General features: G+C 37.5%; 3 protein-coding genes across 7 annotated transcripts; all 3 read right to left on the bottom strand.

The window, feature by feature from the left end:
• Window positions 1–1,861: 1,861 nt before the first annotated feature.
• On the bottom strand, window positions 1,862–4,961 carry LOC120009263 (pentatricopeptide repeat-containing protein At1g56690, mitochondrial-like). Its single transcript, XM_038859769.1, has one exon. It carries the CDS (start codon window positions 4,661–4,663, stop codon window positions 2,549–2,551), a length of 2,115 nt encoding a protein of 704 aa, XP_038715697.1. The 5' UTR covers window positions 4,664–4,961; the 3' UTR covers window positions 1,862–2,548.
• Window positions 4,962–5,679: 718 nt separating this feature from the next.
• LOC120009264 (AP-4 complex subunit mu) lies at window positions 5,680–12,171 on the bottom strand. Its single transcript, XM_038859770.1, has 13 exons — window positions 12,037–12,171; window positions 11,282–11,376; window positions 10,014–10,217; window positions 9,799–9,915; window positions 9,556–9,684; window positions 8,613–8,739; window positions 8,120–8,223; window positions 7,906–8,010; window positions 7,501–7,595; window positions 7,241–7,328; window positions 7,042–7,102; window positions 6,874–6,947; window positions 5,680–5,962 (listed from the first exon to the last, which is right to left on the bottom strand). Exons 1-13 carry the CDS (start codon window positions 12,092–12,094, stop codon window positions 5,864–5,866), a joined length of 1,356 nt encoding a protein of 451 aa, XP_038715698.1. The 5' UTR covers window positions 12,095–12,171; the 3' UTR covers window positions 5,680–5,863.
• Window positions 12,172–12,664: 493 nt separating this feature from the next.
• LOC120009265 (beta carbonic anhydrase 5, chloroplastic-like) lies at window positions 12,665–16,091 on the bottom strand. Of its 5 annotated transcripts, none has more exons than XM_038859771.1 (10): window positions 15,912–16,086; window positions 15,703–15,824; window positions 15,582–15,634; window positions 14,480–14,644; window positions 14,343–14,391; window positions 14,122–14,235; window positions 13,986–14,039; window positions 13,527–13,609; window positions 13,278–13,380; window positions 12,757–13,086 (listed from the first exon to the last, which is right to left on the bottom strand). In XM_038859771.1, exons 1-10 carry the CDS (start codon window positions 15,925–15,927, stop codon window positions 12,889–12,891), a joined length of 957 nt encoding a protein of 318 aa, XP_038715699.1. In that variant the 5' UTR covers window positions 15,928–16,086; the 3' UTR covers window positions 12,757–12,888. The 5 variants fall into 5 exon arrangements, with proteins under 5 accessions (XP_038715702.1, XP_038715699.1, XP_038715700.1 ...); XM_038859772.1 differs by having other exon boundaries at window positions 14,480–14,641; window positions 15,912–16,083; XM_038859774.1 differs by lacking the exons at window positions 13,278–13,380; window positions 13,527–13,609 and adding an exon at window positions 13,746–13,794 and having other exon boundaries at window positions 12,665–12,961; window positions 15,912–16,091.
• Window positions 16,092–16,372: the final 281 nt, after the last annotated feature.

Genomic DNA, 16,372 nt, shown 5'->3' with positions numbered 1-16,372 from the left:
GACACGAAGAGACTGACTTGGTTAGGGGGTGCGGGGTCCACAAAGGGCATACAGGTGAGAGAATGGGTTAGCTTGAACCGAACGAAGCAGCTACACCGCCTTTCTTTGTTTTGCTTCAATTTGAGCTCGAAAGGGGAAGGGACCGAGTGCACTGCATTGAAACTGATTGCTTTTGCGTTATTGCAGGCGATCTGTGACTCATCTAAAATTATAAGGTGTGTTTGGAAATGGTTTTGGTTTTTTGGTTTCAAAAACTGATTTTAAGATTAGATTTTGAAAACAATTTTAAAAAATAATGATGAAAACAAAATTCGTTTGGTAGAAGATTCTGCACGGAGAAAGAGGTAAGATAAAAGAGAAAGCAGGAAAGAATTTTAGAAAACGTCAAATAACAGTTTTGATTTTTTTCTTTTTAAAAACCAAAAACAATTTTCAATTTTACAAAACAGTTTCTAAAAACACTCACCCAAACGAATTTTCAAAAACAAAAAACAGTTTTGAAAACTGTAACCAAACATGCCCTAGATTCTACCTCCAATGATTCGGGAGATTTGGTCTTATTTTTTCCCAACCATTAAATATGAATTATAGACTTTAGAAAATCGTGAAACCCCTAAATCCATTATGGGGAACCCATATTTTTTTTTTGTGACATACCATTGAGAAATATGCTTCACATTGATATGAATTGTAGACTTTAGAAAATCATGAAGCCCCTAAATCCATTCCGGGGAACCCGTATTTTTTTTTGTAAAATACCACTGAGAAATATGTTTCACATTGGAATCGAACATTGGACGCACATATATCTAACTCAGTCAATTGTCAACCGAGCCACCACTTGTTGGTATAACCCATCCAATCGAATCTTTGACATACATATGTCTAACTCAATCGAATGTCAACCAAGCCACATCTCATTAGCATAACCCATACCTAATCTAATCTAATGCAAATGTTGTCACAAGGTTAATGTGATTTCTCATTTTTGGAAAAGTTTGTTTGTTTTTTCCTCTGACAGAATATTGCATGCATGTATAGCAAGTGTGCACATTTTTGCAATAGGCATGGATAGAATGATTAAACATGGTGTGTGTCAGACAAGTCCACGAAAAATTTATGTGCATTCATCCTTCCTTAGAGATGTTTGAATCATGATAGAAGAGAAGAGAAGAGAAGAGCATGATTAACATGTTATTCACCAACCAGGACAGCCCCCCCACAGACTTTCTTCAAGTAGTCTCTCAAGCAAGTAAGGAAGACCACCATATATATCATAATAATCTATTTTAGTATCGCTGTCCATCTTAATTCGTAAGACACGAACAACTTATGCAATAAAATAAATTACTAGGTAGTTGTTAAACAACTAAACATTACAAGCATATGACTATATCAACCTTATAAACTTAAAAATTATTCATCAATTTCCAACACGTCAGCACAAATGCCTTCACATCACATGTACTCATACATTTGAAGCAACAATTTCATCAAGTATGTGTATATATATATATATATATATAAATCAATCAATCATAAGATTCTTCTTATTTGAAAGCAAAAAGAAGATGTAAATTCCTTGAGCGGTTCCTGTAAAAGACAAAACATGACAAGGAACATTTTCTTCTTTACATATTTTCTTCCTGTGCTCATCGACTTTTTCTTTAAAAACAAGAAGCATATTTACTTATTTAGGCATCAATTTTTCACTTGCCTCATAAGAAATAGCTAGCTAGGTTTACTTTCCAATGTTTTCTTACCGTATTTGGTACCCAACTTAAGGTTTAGAAAAGAAAGATGATCCTACACTTTATGTGTGCTTGTGACTAAAGTTTACTACCGGACTGGGAAGAAAATATGCACATAATAGGACCCATTAATCACAAATAATATACACATAGCATAGCAGGACAGACTAATGACATGGATGATCCACACAGGCTGATGGTAGCACCCCATCCCTACAGTCTACAGATGCGGACATTCTTTCCAGCGAATAATTATAATTAATACAGAAACTGTAAATTTATACTTTACAAGTTACATATCATGTGATCACAAGAGCACAAAGAAATCAACCTTAATTTTTCTTCTTAATAAACTCATCAGATGAAGCATCCGGAGATTCCATAAGGTTAAATACTCGCATAAAACAGGATTCCATACTTTCAGTCGACTTTCATTTAATGAACCGATAAGGAAATAACAGACAGAGACGAACAGAAGCTTAAGAAACTTTACCTATGCATCCTGGTTAAAGCGTTGTAGCATGTTCTTCATCCATGACGCACTGCAATGCATTCTTTGTCTAGAGTCTTCAACAAAAGGTCTTGAAGTATAGAGAAGCAGACTATTGGTGATCGTCATTCCACAGTCAGAGAATCTAATGATGAGATATATTAATCGTATGATTACCCAACCTTTGCCAAAATTAGCACTTAAAACAGAGTATTGGCACTGCAAGAGGTAGCTAGGTGGTGTAATTTTTTCGTCTCAAAACCAGTATTATCAGGGAATAGTAAGAACCATGGGAGGCGCTAGCCAATCACCAATAGTCCCGGCAAGAACACGAGCCATCCTTAAAATGGTGAAACCTATTAGCATCCCTCAATATAATCTCTCTTCCCATAATTTTACAGATTAATTTAATTGCAGAGTGGCAATCTCCACAAACTCGAAGATTTTTCATGATACGAAGGGGCTTTCCTTCTGGAACCTTTAAAAGTCCATATGCAACAGCCAGCTTCTCACTGTGATGCCGCAAGCTATGTACTTTCTCTTCTTCCTCCACATCATGTAACACAAAGCTGCCATCAGGGCTATATCCAGCTTCTCTCAACAATCCACCTAATTTCTCTAACATTCTTAAGATCATCGCATGATCCGGATGGCTTGTATTATCTCCTCCAGTAAACATATGTACATTTTTCTCTATCTCAATCCAACTACATCCAGGTGATTTACTCACATCCCTGGCTCTCATTTTCTTCCTCAACTTTTGAACATCCTCCCACCTATTTTGGGATGCATAAATATTTGATAGCAAGATGAAAGGCCCAGAATTTTCAGGCTCAAGTTCTATGAGTTTCTTTGCTGCAATTTCAGCTACATCTAACTTCATATGGGTTCTACAAGCACCCAATAAAGATCCCCAAACAACAGCATCAGCTTCCACCGGCATAGTTTCTATTAAATTCACTGCTTCATTCACTCGCCCTGCTCGGCCCAGCAAATCCACCATGCAAGCATAGTGTTCAGTTTTTGGCTCCACAAGATATTTAGTTTTCATTGATTCAAAAAGTTCAAGCCCTTCTTTAACCATCCCGCTGTAGCTACACCCAGAAAGAACTCCAATAAAAGTAACATCATCAGGTGGATAGCCCAAGTAAAGCATCTCCTGGAATACTTGTAAAGCTTCCTCGCCTAGACCATGTTGGGCATAACCAGTGATAATTGAATTCCACATAACCTGGTCCTTTGAGTGAAATCTATCAAACAAACACTTTGCCTTCACAAGATCACCACATTTCATATACATTGTGATCAAAACTGAGGTAACATATACATCATCATCAAACTGGCTTCTCATCAGCTGGGCATGAACCTGTCTACCATGTTCAAGACTTGCCAAGCTAGCACAAACAGAAAGAATACTAATCAAAGTCGGAAAATGTGGTCGAACTCCCTCCTTTTGCATCAAAATAAACAAATGAAGTGCTTTCAAGTCATACCCTTTTCTCTCATACACCTTAATCATTGAACTCCATGTCTCATCATTTTTCTCTTTCATTAGACTAAATATTTCTCTTGCCCTCCTAACCTCACCATTTTGTCCCAAGCCAAGAATCATTGCATTACAAGCAACAACTGGCTTCTCTGGCATTGCCTCGAAAAGTTCAGATGCCTCGTCAATCCTTCCACACTGAGTATAACCCATCAGCATAGCAGTCCACGTCACCTCATTCCTCTGGGGCATCACTTCAAATAGCTTCCTAGCAACATCCACTCTATTATGATGCACATACCCACTAATCATGGCAGTCCAAGAAACCACATTCCTTCGAGGCATCTCATCAAAAATCTCTCTCGCTTCAGCCAACTTCCCTTCCTTGCAATAACCCCCAATCATGTTAGTTCTAGCCACCACATCCTTCACTGGCATCATATCAAACACTCTACTCGCCTCATCAAAGCGTCCCTCTTCAATCAAGCCACCCAACATCACAGTCCAAGACACCACATTCTTCTCAGGCATCTGCCAAAACAAACATTCTGCCTCCTTCATCATTCCCTCTTGTACATAACCCCTAACCATGGCAGTCCACGACACAACATTCCTCTCAGGCATTTTATCAAAAACCTTTCTTGCTTCATTGAGCATCCCATTTCTAATGTATCCAGATATCAAACCGTTCCAAGAAACGATATTCCTCTCCGGCATTTTATCGAACAGATTCTGGGCTTCATTTGGCTGAAGATTCTGGAAGTATCCCGCGACGATTGAGTTCCAACAAACGGTGGTTTTTCTAGGCAACTCATCGAATACCTTTCTCGCGAGCTCTATCCGGCCCAGTCGAGCAAAGTGAGCAATTAAGGAATTAGAAGCGACGCGGCTTGTTGCTGTACAGTAGGCTCTACATGGAATTAACATAAACTGCATCGGTGAACAAAGATACGAGTTACTAGATTTTTCCTCATAAGAAACAAATGAAGTAGGAGGTCGCAAACGCTTGGCGATTTACTAATTGATCCCCAGAACAGAAAGGAGCTCGTAAGTCGCAAATGCTTGCCGTAATTGAACCAAGATTTTCTAGAGGGAACGTAGCAAAATCTTATGAAGTCTTGCCCAAACTGGTAAAAGCTTGCCTTTGAAAGCAGCTATGGTTTCTTCACTTCCCGCGACAAGCCGTCGAACATAAGTTCTCTCTGAACGGTGAACACAGCACTTCTTAACTTGTTAAGCCAAAACTTCGCTCAAAAGTTTAGGTTTTGCACACGTGCATCAACTCCGTGGGTTGGGCTACAGATAATGTTTGGGCCGAGCTTGGATTAAATTTAAAAGCATCAACTGGGTCGGCCCGAATAAATGAAAGGTCGCTAAGAAGGTTTCTTCTCTGTGGGCCTGATGGGCAGGCCTTGCAATTTATAATGATTTTAGGCCCAAGTATAGTAAAAAAAATCCCTATCCTTTGCTTTTGCCTTATCAACGACCCCATATTTGATTCAAATAAAGAAAAAGGTACTTTTGCTGACTTGTGGGAGACTCCTGCTCTCTCACTGGCCTGGCTTGAGAAGTAAACTGGCCTTAAGACTCGCTTGAAGGCAGAATAGGAATGAATGGAAGCCAGAACGACTAGAACCTCCACGGAACCCCTAGGAAAGGCAGAAGCAATGAAGGAGGCTGGAACCGGATAGGGTACTCCAACAGGAACTGTTCTGGAGATTCTTAGCTGCATTTAAATAGAAGCACCTTTTGAGGCTTGACTGGAAGCCCATTCCAAGCCCATTTATGATTATTAATTCCTTTTAATAAGATAATCAAAGTGTAAATGAGGTGAATGTATCTTGAGAGGTCACATCTGATGGTCCTTATCAAAGTGCTATTCTGATGAACCTTAAATAATAATTTGCATTAAACTGGGACATAAATCATTAAACTAACCAAGCAACAATATCTTCTTTTTAAGAATTATTAATTCAATTGATATAGGTTCGCACTTCATTAAGGACAAAAAGTACTAGTAGGTGATAAATTCATCAATGCAGAGATATAAAGTAAAGGGCAAAATTGATCTTATCCCAAACAAAATTGATACAACAAGAAACAACAGAATAGGGTTGTAGAAAGGCTAAAATTTGTTCAAATGCGAGCAACATATGAATTGGCCTGCGTGACATATCTCACCCATCTATATGGATTGTAAGTGCTGGATTTCTTAGCTATCTGCAAGTATTTCACCTGCAATTAGGAGAGAAAAAATCATAAAAAGGTGACGCAGAACGTTGACATCCTGCAAAGTCTGATGACTGATGCTGCTCAGTTTCAAAACAAGTCTCCCAGCATAATTAAACATAAACATCACAATAATTAAGATCCCATATGCCTTCAAGCCTTTTTCCAAATGGTAAAAACTAACCAACTTATCCTCTTCCCAGTGTTTTTTATACTTAATTAACTAAATAATTCTTCCTACAAAGGGTAGAGGGAAAGAGATGGATAGTGCAAAACAATGACTTATGATCTCTAGGCAATAGAGAAAGAGAGGGCAGTAGTGACTCAGAGATTGATAATTGAATCTAACTCACGCAAAGGGGTTAGTTGGATTAACGATGAGGAAACTAGGCCATGGATATCGATTCATGTTTGTTGATAAAATATTAAAATTTGTAAGCGAAGGAAAGAGTTTCGTAGCTGCACCTTCCTGCACATCATGCGTGAAGGAAATTCAGTTGCAGGTGTCCTGACTAAAAAAGGGAGTTCATCGTCAAAATGATTTAGTCGCGTGGATGTATCTGTTATGGTCCTGAGGGCATTATCGCCATGCCATCATGGCCTTTATTTTCTTTAACGAAAAAACAATTTATATATATATATATATATATATATAAAAAGATCACTAGGGATGATTACAGAAATGAGAGCCAGCGCCCGAGAACAGGGCCTCGCGAACAAAAGAGTAACTGCAAAGGCCAACTAGTTTTAGTTTTCTACCTCTTTTAGCTAATAACATCATTAACAACATAGAGTTTAGGTGGCATTTCTGCTGTAAGAAGATCCAACTCCTATAGGGTACGCAAAAAATTTGAATTTGTCCCCAAAAGTAGAGTTCCATGGGATAACTGCATCTAAAAGGATAGGAAAACACTGACCTGAAGCCTTGAAGCATTGTACATTGGTATGGTGAATGTCATGCTAACTGGCCCAGATTCCTTTGTGATATTCCCTAATATTACACGAGTCATGAAGAGATCAATATACCACATGATAATACTTGTAACTGATAACAAGAACTCACCAAAACAATTTATAACTCATACCATGCGACTCCTGTGAAAATGTCAGCTTAGCACGTAATGTATGTTCAGATCCTCCTACAATCTGTAGAAATTGTACCTATAAGTAACTTATAAACCAAAAATAATCGTAACATTTACAAGTGGGAAAACAGCAACAATCAATTTGACCAAAACTATTTGATAATGCACAATCAAAAGAGCATTTGAGAGAAAGTATTGCCTTTTGTAATCCCCATTCAAGTCGCTTGTTTGATTCCTTAAAATCTGTTGTTTGTCCGACCACTCCAGGTTCTAGCTCAAAATTAGCTCTGGAAGTGTCAGTTGGAAATTTAGTCAATAAACACCTAACAGTATAGATCAGCACACTCACAAAATAATAATAATAATAAAGCACAGGGTTCACCATTTTCACGCAGCAGTAAAATTAATAGTAAAAGAAGGCAGTCTTCACCGATCATAAGGATAAGCATTTGATAATACCTGGTGGTGTATTTTGGTAGTGGCATCTGTATGGCAATTGTGTTTGCAGTAATGCTTGAGGGAAACTCAGCCCGTATCTTGAGAATCACTTCAGCCTACAATGAAATCACAGAGAACATTGGTTGATGGCTATGAAAATAATTGGTATATGCCATGTTGGCATACAATTTAACTTTAAAAATTCAGATAGTTTTAAAATAAAGGAGTTAAATCACGGGGAAACACTTGTTTCATTTTCCCGCTTGTTTTCCGTATGAAGAGAGAAAATCAAAAGTGGATGCAGGGATTGTACTGATTAGGTAAGCTGTCAATATTACGTGCATACCAGGCAGTTACTTATGAAACAAGTGCATGTAAGAAAAAGAGATTACTATTCTAAGTTCCAAAGAGAATGCTGGTAATCACCTTCGAGGATCCTACTTCTTCAATCAAGGTGTTAATACGAAATGGAGGCTTGAATTCCTGGGTCATTCGATAGTTCATCACAGGAAATTCACCATCTGGCGGTACCTGAATAAGATAGCTAAATGAAGCACTTGCATTGCATGGACAACAACAGGCAAATCATTTACTTTAATTAAAATACAAATTTTAGCTCCCATTATCTTGATCTACTCACCAGAGAAAGAGTTCTATCCATCTCAAAACTATCAAGGTGCACAGATTCATGGAAATTACAATCATCGAGTATAACAATTCCAGACCCGGAAGAACTCCTATAATCTGCCAAATCAAATAGAGATTTGATAATATAGCAAAATGTTTGAGAGCGAGAAATATGATACAGAACTTGAATTTAGAATGGTGGCCAATACATGTTAAAGGAAAAAGGCAACAACATCAAACCGTATAAACCTCATACAACGATATTTTCTTAAACATGAGTTGATTGAAGACAAAAAAGGAAAATCATAGGAGAAGCATATTTTTTCACAACTGAGTCTCTTCATTAGTTCATTTACATGGAATAAGACTTCTAGCATTGCACTCTTTCCATAAATGTCAGTGCAACTAAATGAGAAACCAACAACTCAAAAACAACATAAGCAAATAAATTTTCCAGTCAATTCCAAAAAACAACATTATAAAAGTTGGGAAATACTAAGCCCTACCATAGACTGATCTCCCATCTTTTCCTATGCTCAGGTCCTCATTAAGAGCTAATCGAATTTCTGGATTTCCAGTTAGATAGCTCTTCATTTGGATGGTGCCATCGATCTCAGAAGTCAGTATATATCCCTGTTCAAACAACTTTCACTGGATTGGCAATAGAATTCAAGATGAAAATTTTAAACAAAGAAGTGATATTTAATGAATATAAACATAACCGACAATCAAAGCCAAACCTTAAAGATGAATTTTAATAACATATACAAGAAATATCAAGGATGGTATCCTAAGCAAATCTTGTTCACAATGTCATCGTACAAGCCAATAAAACATTAATTAAACCTGCTTCAACTGCCTGGCAACAAACTTATGATCTCTGATTTGGTGCATAAGCCAACTATTACAATTACATTATGGCAAACTAAAATCACAAGAAACGTGTAAAATATTCAGATTGGAAAGAGCACACCTCTAGTGCACATATAACAAGGTCAATTTAACCGGATGGCTCTGGGGTCTTCAATGTGTTGTTTGGAGTGCTGATTAATAATTGTATAACTTACAATAAGTGTCGGGTTAAAAAGAGTTCAAAGTAGAATATTTCCTGTAACCAGCAAATTCAGCAATTTATCCTGCATTTCCCTCTCAAATTTTTTCCATGGGCTGAGTAAGATTTGAACCTATACTCTATGGCCCACCACACATTCACTGATGACGCATACCCCAAGGGCATTAAGACCATCAAACAATTTTGTGTTGCTACCATCACAAAATGAGAAAATAACTAAGGCTAGTCCCATGACGTCGACAGATACTTGGAACTACCGTCACATGTTGATCATCCATATTCTTGTTGCCTTGTTGGCACTTTGACAACGGTACCTCATTCACAGAAACACTAGTATAAGAATAATGGCATTAAATTGAATGGGGACAATTACTCACACTAGAGCTGAATGTGATGCTGATTTTCTCAATTATGTCCACGAAAATTTCTTCCCTTCTCCTTCCTCCGGGCTCATTTGCTACCACAGACTTTGTAACTGCTGTACCAGGCATCCTTTTCGTTCCTTGCTGCATGCATCCATATTTTACTACTTACCACATAATATGAGGAAATTGGCCCACAAATAAATTTCATCTAAGTAAATACTTGTGCAAGATTGTAGTTGATCTGATGAACCTTACCATAAACATGGCTGCAGGACCAAGGGCTTGAAATCGTGCAGCATCAACCGCGATTGGCTCATTAAATACATAGGATTTTAATACTTCAGTAGATGTTGTTTGCACATAACCAAAATCCTGGGAGATGAAGACAACAGCCAATTCATACTAAGCTTTCAAAAAAAAAACCAGTAGTTCAACAAAATAAAACATAAATTATAGAAGCGGAGACTTACAATGACATCATCAAGCAACTCATAAACAAGCACAAAATTTTTCCGAAGTGAATCTTCATTAAGAACCCCAATGTAATCTTTTATGACACGGGCAATCCTTTGTAAGAGTTCCAAAATGAGGGATGGTGACACATTAACCCTTGTGGTTGCAACAAACAACAATCCCACAACCTTGACGTGAAAGTAGTTTACACCATCCACATGCTATCAATCAAAAAGAGGATTAAACAAGTAATTAGCACTATCTAGATAGGGAGCAAAACTGACCCAAGCAAACAAAAACTCCACAAATTCCATAAGAAAAGAAAATCAAGCATAGAATCAGTTAACACAGTTGAGGAAATAACTAGCAAACAAAAAAGTAAGAGAATCCAAATTCAAAGTCAATAGCGCATAATCAGAAGTCCTTTTACAGCTGAAAACTGTTTTAAATGAAGCAGATCCCCAGGTATTTTAATCGACCAACACTCCTGAGATTTAATACTTCTTCTCTTTGTGAAATTTCCTTTTAAGCAGAGACATGGGTAGCAGTGAGATTGCCGCATTACATCCTGGATATAAAAGATTTATACCACACAAACAGCATCCTCATGTAACCCGAATAAGGTTGTGTACTGCACCCGATGTCTAATTTATTATTTCTTTTAACAGAAGTACATAGTTATTTGCTGATAAAAGAAGGAAGCTTATCTTAGTGGAGACTGGAGACAACTTAATTCTACCATCAGATGCTTCAGGATTTTTCCCACAAGGTGATTGCTCACATAAAACTTCATTCTATTCTTTCAGTTAACTTTCATCAACTGAACCAAGAAAGGTATGAGGAAATACACTAAAAGAAAAGTCAAAGAAGCTTAAGAATCTAGAGTTGTGAATTTCTATAGAATACATTGCAGCATCTTCCCTCATCCTTTATAAAAGAGTTCCAAAAGATTATTGTGCATATGAAAGTGGCAGACCGAAAAAGGTAGACTAAAGCATCTCTCCTGATTCCTGACCCCAAAGAAATATCTTACTTGACACCCTTAAGAGACTTCGACAAAACATCTTGAAGTAGAAAGAAAGGATAATAAGTAAATGTCTACATGAAAAATCAACTTAGATAGGGATAAGTACACGAAATTGAGAAGAACTCAGACATGCTTGACTTGAATTGTAGTATTCGATGAGAGTTCATAAATATTACAGTCAACTCTACACACAAGAACAGAAACAAATTTATAGGATGGACGATACTGCCTGACAATATTCAATAAGATAATACCTACAAAGACAGGTGGTGCCTCCTCTTGCCCATCATCTTTCCAAAATTTGACTTTGCGGAAAAATATCTCTGCGCTTCCTTTCGGTACTTCACCTCGATCTGCAATGTTATATGTATCAGGAAGGAAAATATAAGTCTGCAGCAGCGGAAATTTCACATATTCAACAATATCAATATAACCAAATCCTGCATTTTAGACTTCTACATCTTTAACCACACAAATCAAAAATAGTGGCAGCAACTAGCACCTTCAGGAAAATATTTTAAAGATAATAAAATTATCACATCAAATTCACGGCATTATTAGCCATTATGTTCATACGTTCTCTGCTTGACCTATATTAGTCACACATACTTTGGATCACGATAAGAAGAACCAAATCCAGGTCCAGTAAGATACAGATTGAAAAATGCGAAAATACTGCAGCATCGTAGTACTAAAATGCAGTTTATTTCTCATGAAATGGAACTCTGCTGAACGAGTGCCAAAACTTAAAGCAACCAATCGTAATGAATGACATGAGTTTTGAGCTTAAGAACAGCACGTCCATGGGCTTTTGTTATGTAGCCTTACAGATTTGAACAACAAGCACTGTTCGGGTTCATCAAAGCGAATGGAATATTGAAAAAATATTGAAAAGGTGAAAGATCACAAAGAATTCACAAGAAGTAGATTCAGGCGAATCTGAGATCGGGATCATATAAAACTAAGTACAACCGATAGAGCAAAATGAGAAGGTATAACGAGAGAGAACTCACAGTCTCGAAAGACAATGTTATCGCCTCGCTGTGAGAGCACGAAGAACTGCGAGATCATGATTTCCTGTCCTCTCGTCTATTTTCCTCTCCCCCCAATGCTTCTGTAAATCTAGCTCGAGTCGCTGCTGATTTATCATTTATCTTTATTCCCGTTTTGACCCTTGGAAGTTGGAATTTTCAACCTATGTCCCTATCAATCAAGTATCATCCGACTAAGTTTGGGTTAACCGTTAGTCCACGAGGCCCTAGCAGCCCATAAAGCAGATCCCAAGCCCACGAGAAAAGATGTCGGCCGACTAATCATCTATGAACCTGGGCCAGAGGCCCAAAGCCTGCTTCCATCATCACTACCGAGCACTTTAGCCCTGTTTCTTCCATTTATGTAGAATCTGTGAGGGTAGAGGCAGATGCCATGATGCTTATTTTGACCTGCATTTTTCTGGAATCTTTTTTACAATGGAAGTAGAAGTCCAGATTTGCTTTATAAAAGGAAGATTTCAATGAAGTTATATGAAATTGTTTCACGGGATTTGGCCGAATGCCCGAATCCGTCTTATCAAAAGATTTTCCACGATTATTTCTAGCATGGAATGAATTTACAGGAAAAAAAACCATAAACAGATGCATATTTCTCTTTTTTTCTTTGCGTCTGTAAAGCTGCATTCAGATTCAGTTCAGGAGAATTCACAAGAAAATTCTCACCATATCTACACATTAATCTCAGTGGGATTTGTTTACATTTCTTAAGGTATGTACCATATACAACAATAACAACAAGAAGGTATTCCATACACTTGTACTAATGGAATGACTACAGTGTCCGGAATTGACAAAGATGCCATTCCAAGAGATTCAAGACCAAAATACTCTGTCTTTGACAGAAAAACTGCCATCTTCAGTGCTGCTTCCATTGAAATCGAGTGTCCACTTCTCAAATGTACAACTTTGGAAATCATAGTAACCTCCATGAAGGGATAGCATTTCTTTCCTGACCCTTTCTTCTATCCACGGGTACGTTAACAAGTTTAGTAATGACTGGTTTATTGAAACCTGCAACAGGTTGAAACAAAATGTATTTGATGTCCAACACATAGAAATACTTGTACTTGATTTCTGAGCTTTATCCTATATATCCTGGTGTGAGTGACATAAATATTCTTCATAGCGTAAATCTGAATAATTTGGGCAGTGCAGTTTGAAGGTTCATCTGATAGCATAGTCCCCCACAGAAGAGTACATACCTTCTCACAGTGTCTGCATTGATGGTCAAAGCTAAGGTGGGCTGCATCGGCCTTTGCTTTTGCCTGTGCAACCTTGCCTTTAACAACCCAGTTTTCAACAAAGCTAAAAAAAATTAGAAATGAAGTGCAGTGAGTTAAGCAAAACGTATTCCAATTCTGAAGACAAAGAGTGATACGAAATAACATGACCACAGCCGTGTACTTCTTGACCACAGCTAAATAAGAGAAAGAAAATGAGTTGCAATCAACCTGGAGCCCACATCATCTTCCATGCTCATAAGGGCTTGAATTCCTGCACAGCTACTGTGGCCGACGACTAATATATGTTCAACCTATTAGGATCAACAACCACTCTTGCGGATTCAAACAAAAGCACAAAAGTTGTCATGTAAAGCACATATAAGGAAGTGAAAATTTTAAAGCACTGTGTATCTAACATCTTCTTTTATGCCCTTTTAGCTTCAGAGTTCAGACATTCCATGTACTTAACCAAAATGATTCTTATCTCCTCTATCCTCTTTCAGCCAAGAACCAATGTTATGTTGCACGAAAAGCTTCCAAATTTCAGTATATTTAAGAAATCAATAGCTCGGGTTGTATAATTGAAGAAATTGTTTTTGGATAGCATTTCTATATTTACTCAAGGCCACTCAATACTTGAGATATTTGCATTCAAGGAAGAAGTATTTATTATAATGAACTACTTACTTCAAGAGTATTCACGGCAAACTCAACTGCAGCGTTAGTTTCTGAAGGTCCATTCTGCAGGGAAAATTTTACAGAGTTAGCCCACTAACTAAATAAATTTAGATCACTATTATCGTGGACAATGGGAATTGAAGACCTCTAGGGGAGGAACTAAATTTGCAACATTTCGAATCATGAATGCCTCGCCAGGTTGAAATCCAAGAATGTTAGAGGGGCATACCCTAGAGTCTGCACAAGCAATTACCATAAACTGGTCCTCAACTTGTCAGCTAAACTGACAACCAAAAGGTCATTGGTCACACACACTGCATCAACAATTAATGCACACATATATACAACCAAAAGCTCATCGGTTACCTTTGGTGATTGAATATCAGCTAGAGTTCGGAAATGATCCAGTTCTGCCCTGTTCCAAAGCACAGTAACTTAGTGAAAAGCAAAGCAGTTTTCACATAGCAAATGAAAAGCCTATTTGCAGACAAGCAGCTACTTACAAGTATTTATGTTTCTTAAAATTCAAAAACCTCTGTTTCATCTGTTCAAAAAAGTCCTCCCTGAAGTCAGTTTTTCCAACATTTTGGACTTGAGGGGTGGTGAGCTGATATGTTATTCTTAGGGAGTTTCGTGGCACTTCCAACCTCAAACCTGAGCTTTTTCTACTAGGAAAGGTGCAGAATTAGAACAAACTGGAAATTTCAGCAGGGGTTGGAGAATTGCAAAGGGAAGGGCAGCACAGAACAAATAAAAAGCATAAAGACTGTTAAGCAGAAGTCAATACATGCTCATGTCTTGGATCAAAACAGAATTTACAAATACAATGATGATTGATTTCTTCCATTAATTGGATTGCAGTTAACCAAACACAAGAAAGCAGTCACTTGTGAAATATTTTTCTACAACACCCAAAAGCGGGGATGGAATGGACATTCCATCTAGGGTATTCAACTTGCCAATATTTGGACTCAGGCCTAGTTTTGCATTGCTTGTAGCTGTTGATATCAGCTTGTAGAAGATCCTAAAAAAATTGTTCTAAAAGTCTTATAATAGCTCATTGTGAACTGTAAAACGTTTGGCAAAACAATAAACAGAAGCTATATATTCAAAAGCAAACCCATAGTTACTTTTATAAGAAGTAGCTTTTTGTAAGCTGCTTCCAAAAATTTTACGACATTCTGATTATTTAAGCAATTACAATTTACAAACGCAACGCCAAACTGTAAAACCAAAAAAAAATTCAATAGGTTACAACGAAAACTTTTAGGTGAGGGTGAGGGTGAATGTTATAATTTGAACCATATTCCAACATGAGCCGAACAACATTGAACATTTGTAAGGCTGAACTCAAAGCTATGAAAATACTTTTAGTGGGTTGTTACTCCATATTGTACCACCCCATCACCCTAATCGCACATAAGGCTTTTTTTACTAAAATTATCGTTGTTTCTTATTATTAGTTGTTTACAGCATGAGGGAAGAATTCAAGCCTTCACCTTATAGCATATAAGACTTAATTGCAAACAAATTAACAAATACTTAACAAACAACATGAACTCACTACCTATAAATCACAGTCAAGACTAAGTCAACCCAACTTACCTAAGCGAAGGCACCAATCCAATATGGGCACCATAAGGTTTCACTAATTTCATCTGAAAAATCAACAAAATCAGATTCCTATAAAACAAGAAAGCCGAGGGAGAAGAGTAGGAAAACTCACTGTGTAACAATTGAGGAAGCCATCATTAAAGGAATTGGGGCGACTGAGACCAGAAAGAAGAGATCTCTCCCAATTGGGTGTGAGAGCAGCCATAATCGACACAGTTGCACGAGCATTGGAGCCTGAAGAAGAAGAAGAAGTGAAGTGAACCCAATTTTTTATTTGATCGCATCTACAGAACGCAAGATAAATTTTTCAAAAATACCCACTTATTCGCCGGAACATCACTCTTTCCCCCCGTCTCAGTTCCCGCTTTCTTGTATTATTATCAGCTTCTAATTTCACCCAAAAAAATTTCCCTCCTTTTCAACACCATCTATCAATAATCAATATAACTACTTCTGTGATATATAAAGTTATTATAAACTATAAAGTGGTTCATACAAGGACAAGACAAGGCGTGCATTCTTATCCAATTATAATACCAGCTTATAGTTATCCTATGATCCGATCTCGCAGGATATGTTCTATGTAGTAATCAAATCTCGTGGGATTAACCAATACATGCTCATGGGCCTTATGGCCCAATTACTTAGTGGGCCAGAATGGCTAGTTCGGCTTTCTATTTTGTGGATTGTCACGGCCCTGTAGATTGCATGTAATCAAGAGGGTAAATGATACATTTGGTCACTACAAGTGGGGTTTGTAACAACACGGTCTCTCACTTTTC

This window comes from Tripterygium wilfordii, chromosome 11 (assembly GCF_013401445.1).
Source record: "Tripterygium wilfordii isolate XIE 37 chromosome 11, ASM1340144v1, whole genome shotgun sequence".
NCBI lineage: Eukaryota > Viridiplantae > Streptophyta > Magnoliopsida > Celastrales > Celastraceae > Tripterygium > Tripterygium wilfordii.
This window is presented reverse-complemented; position numbering and strand designations above follow the sequence as displayed.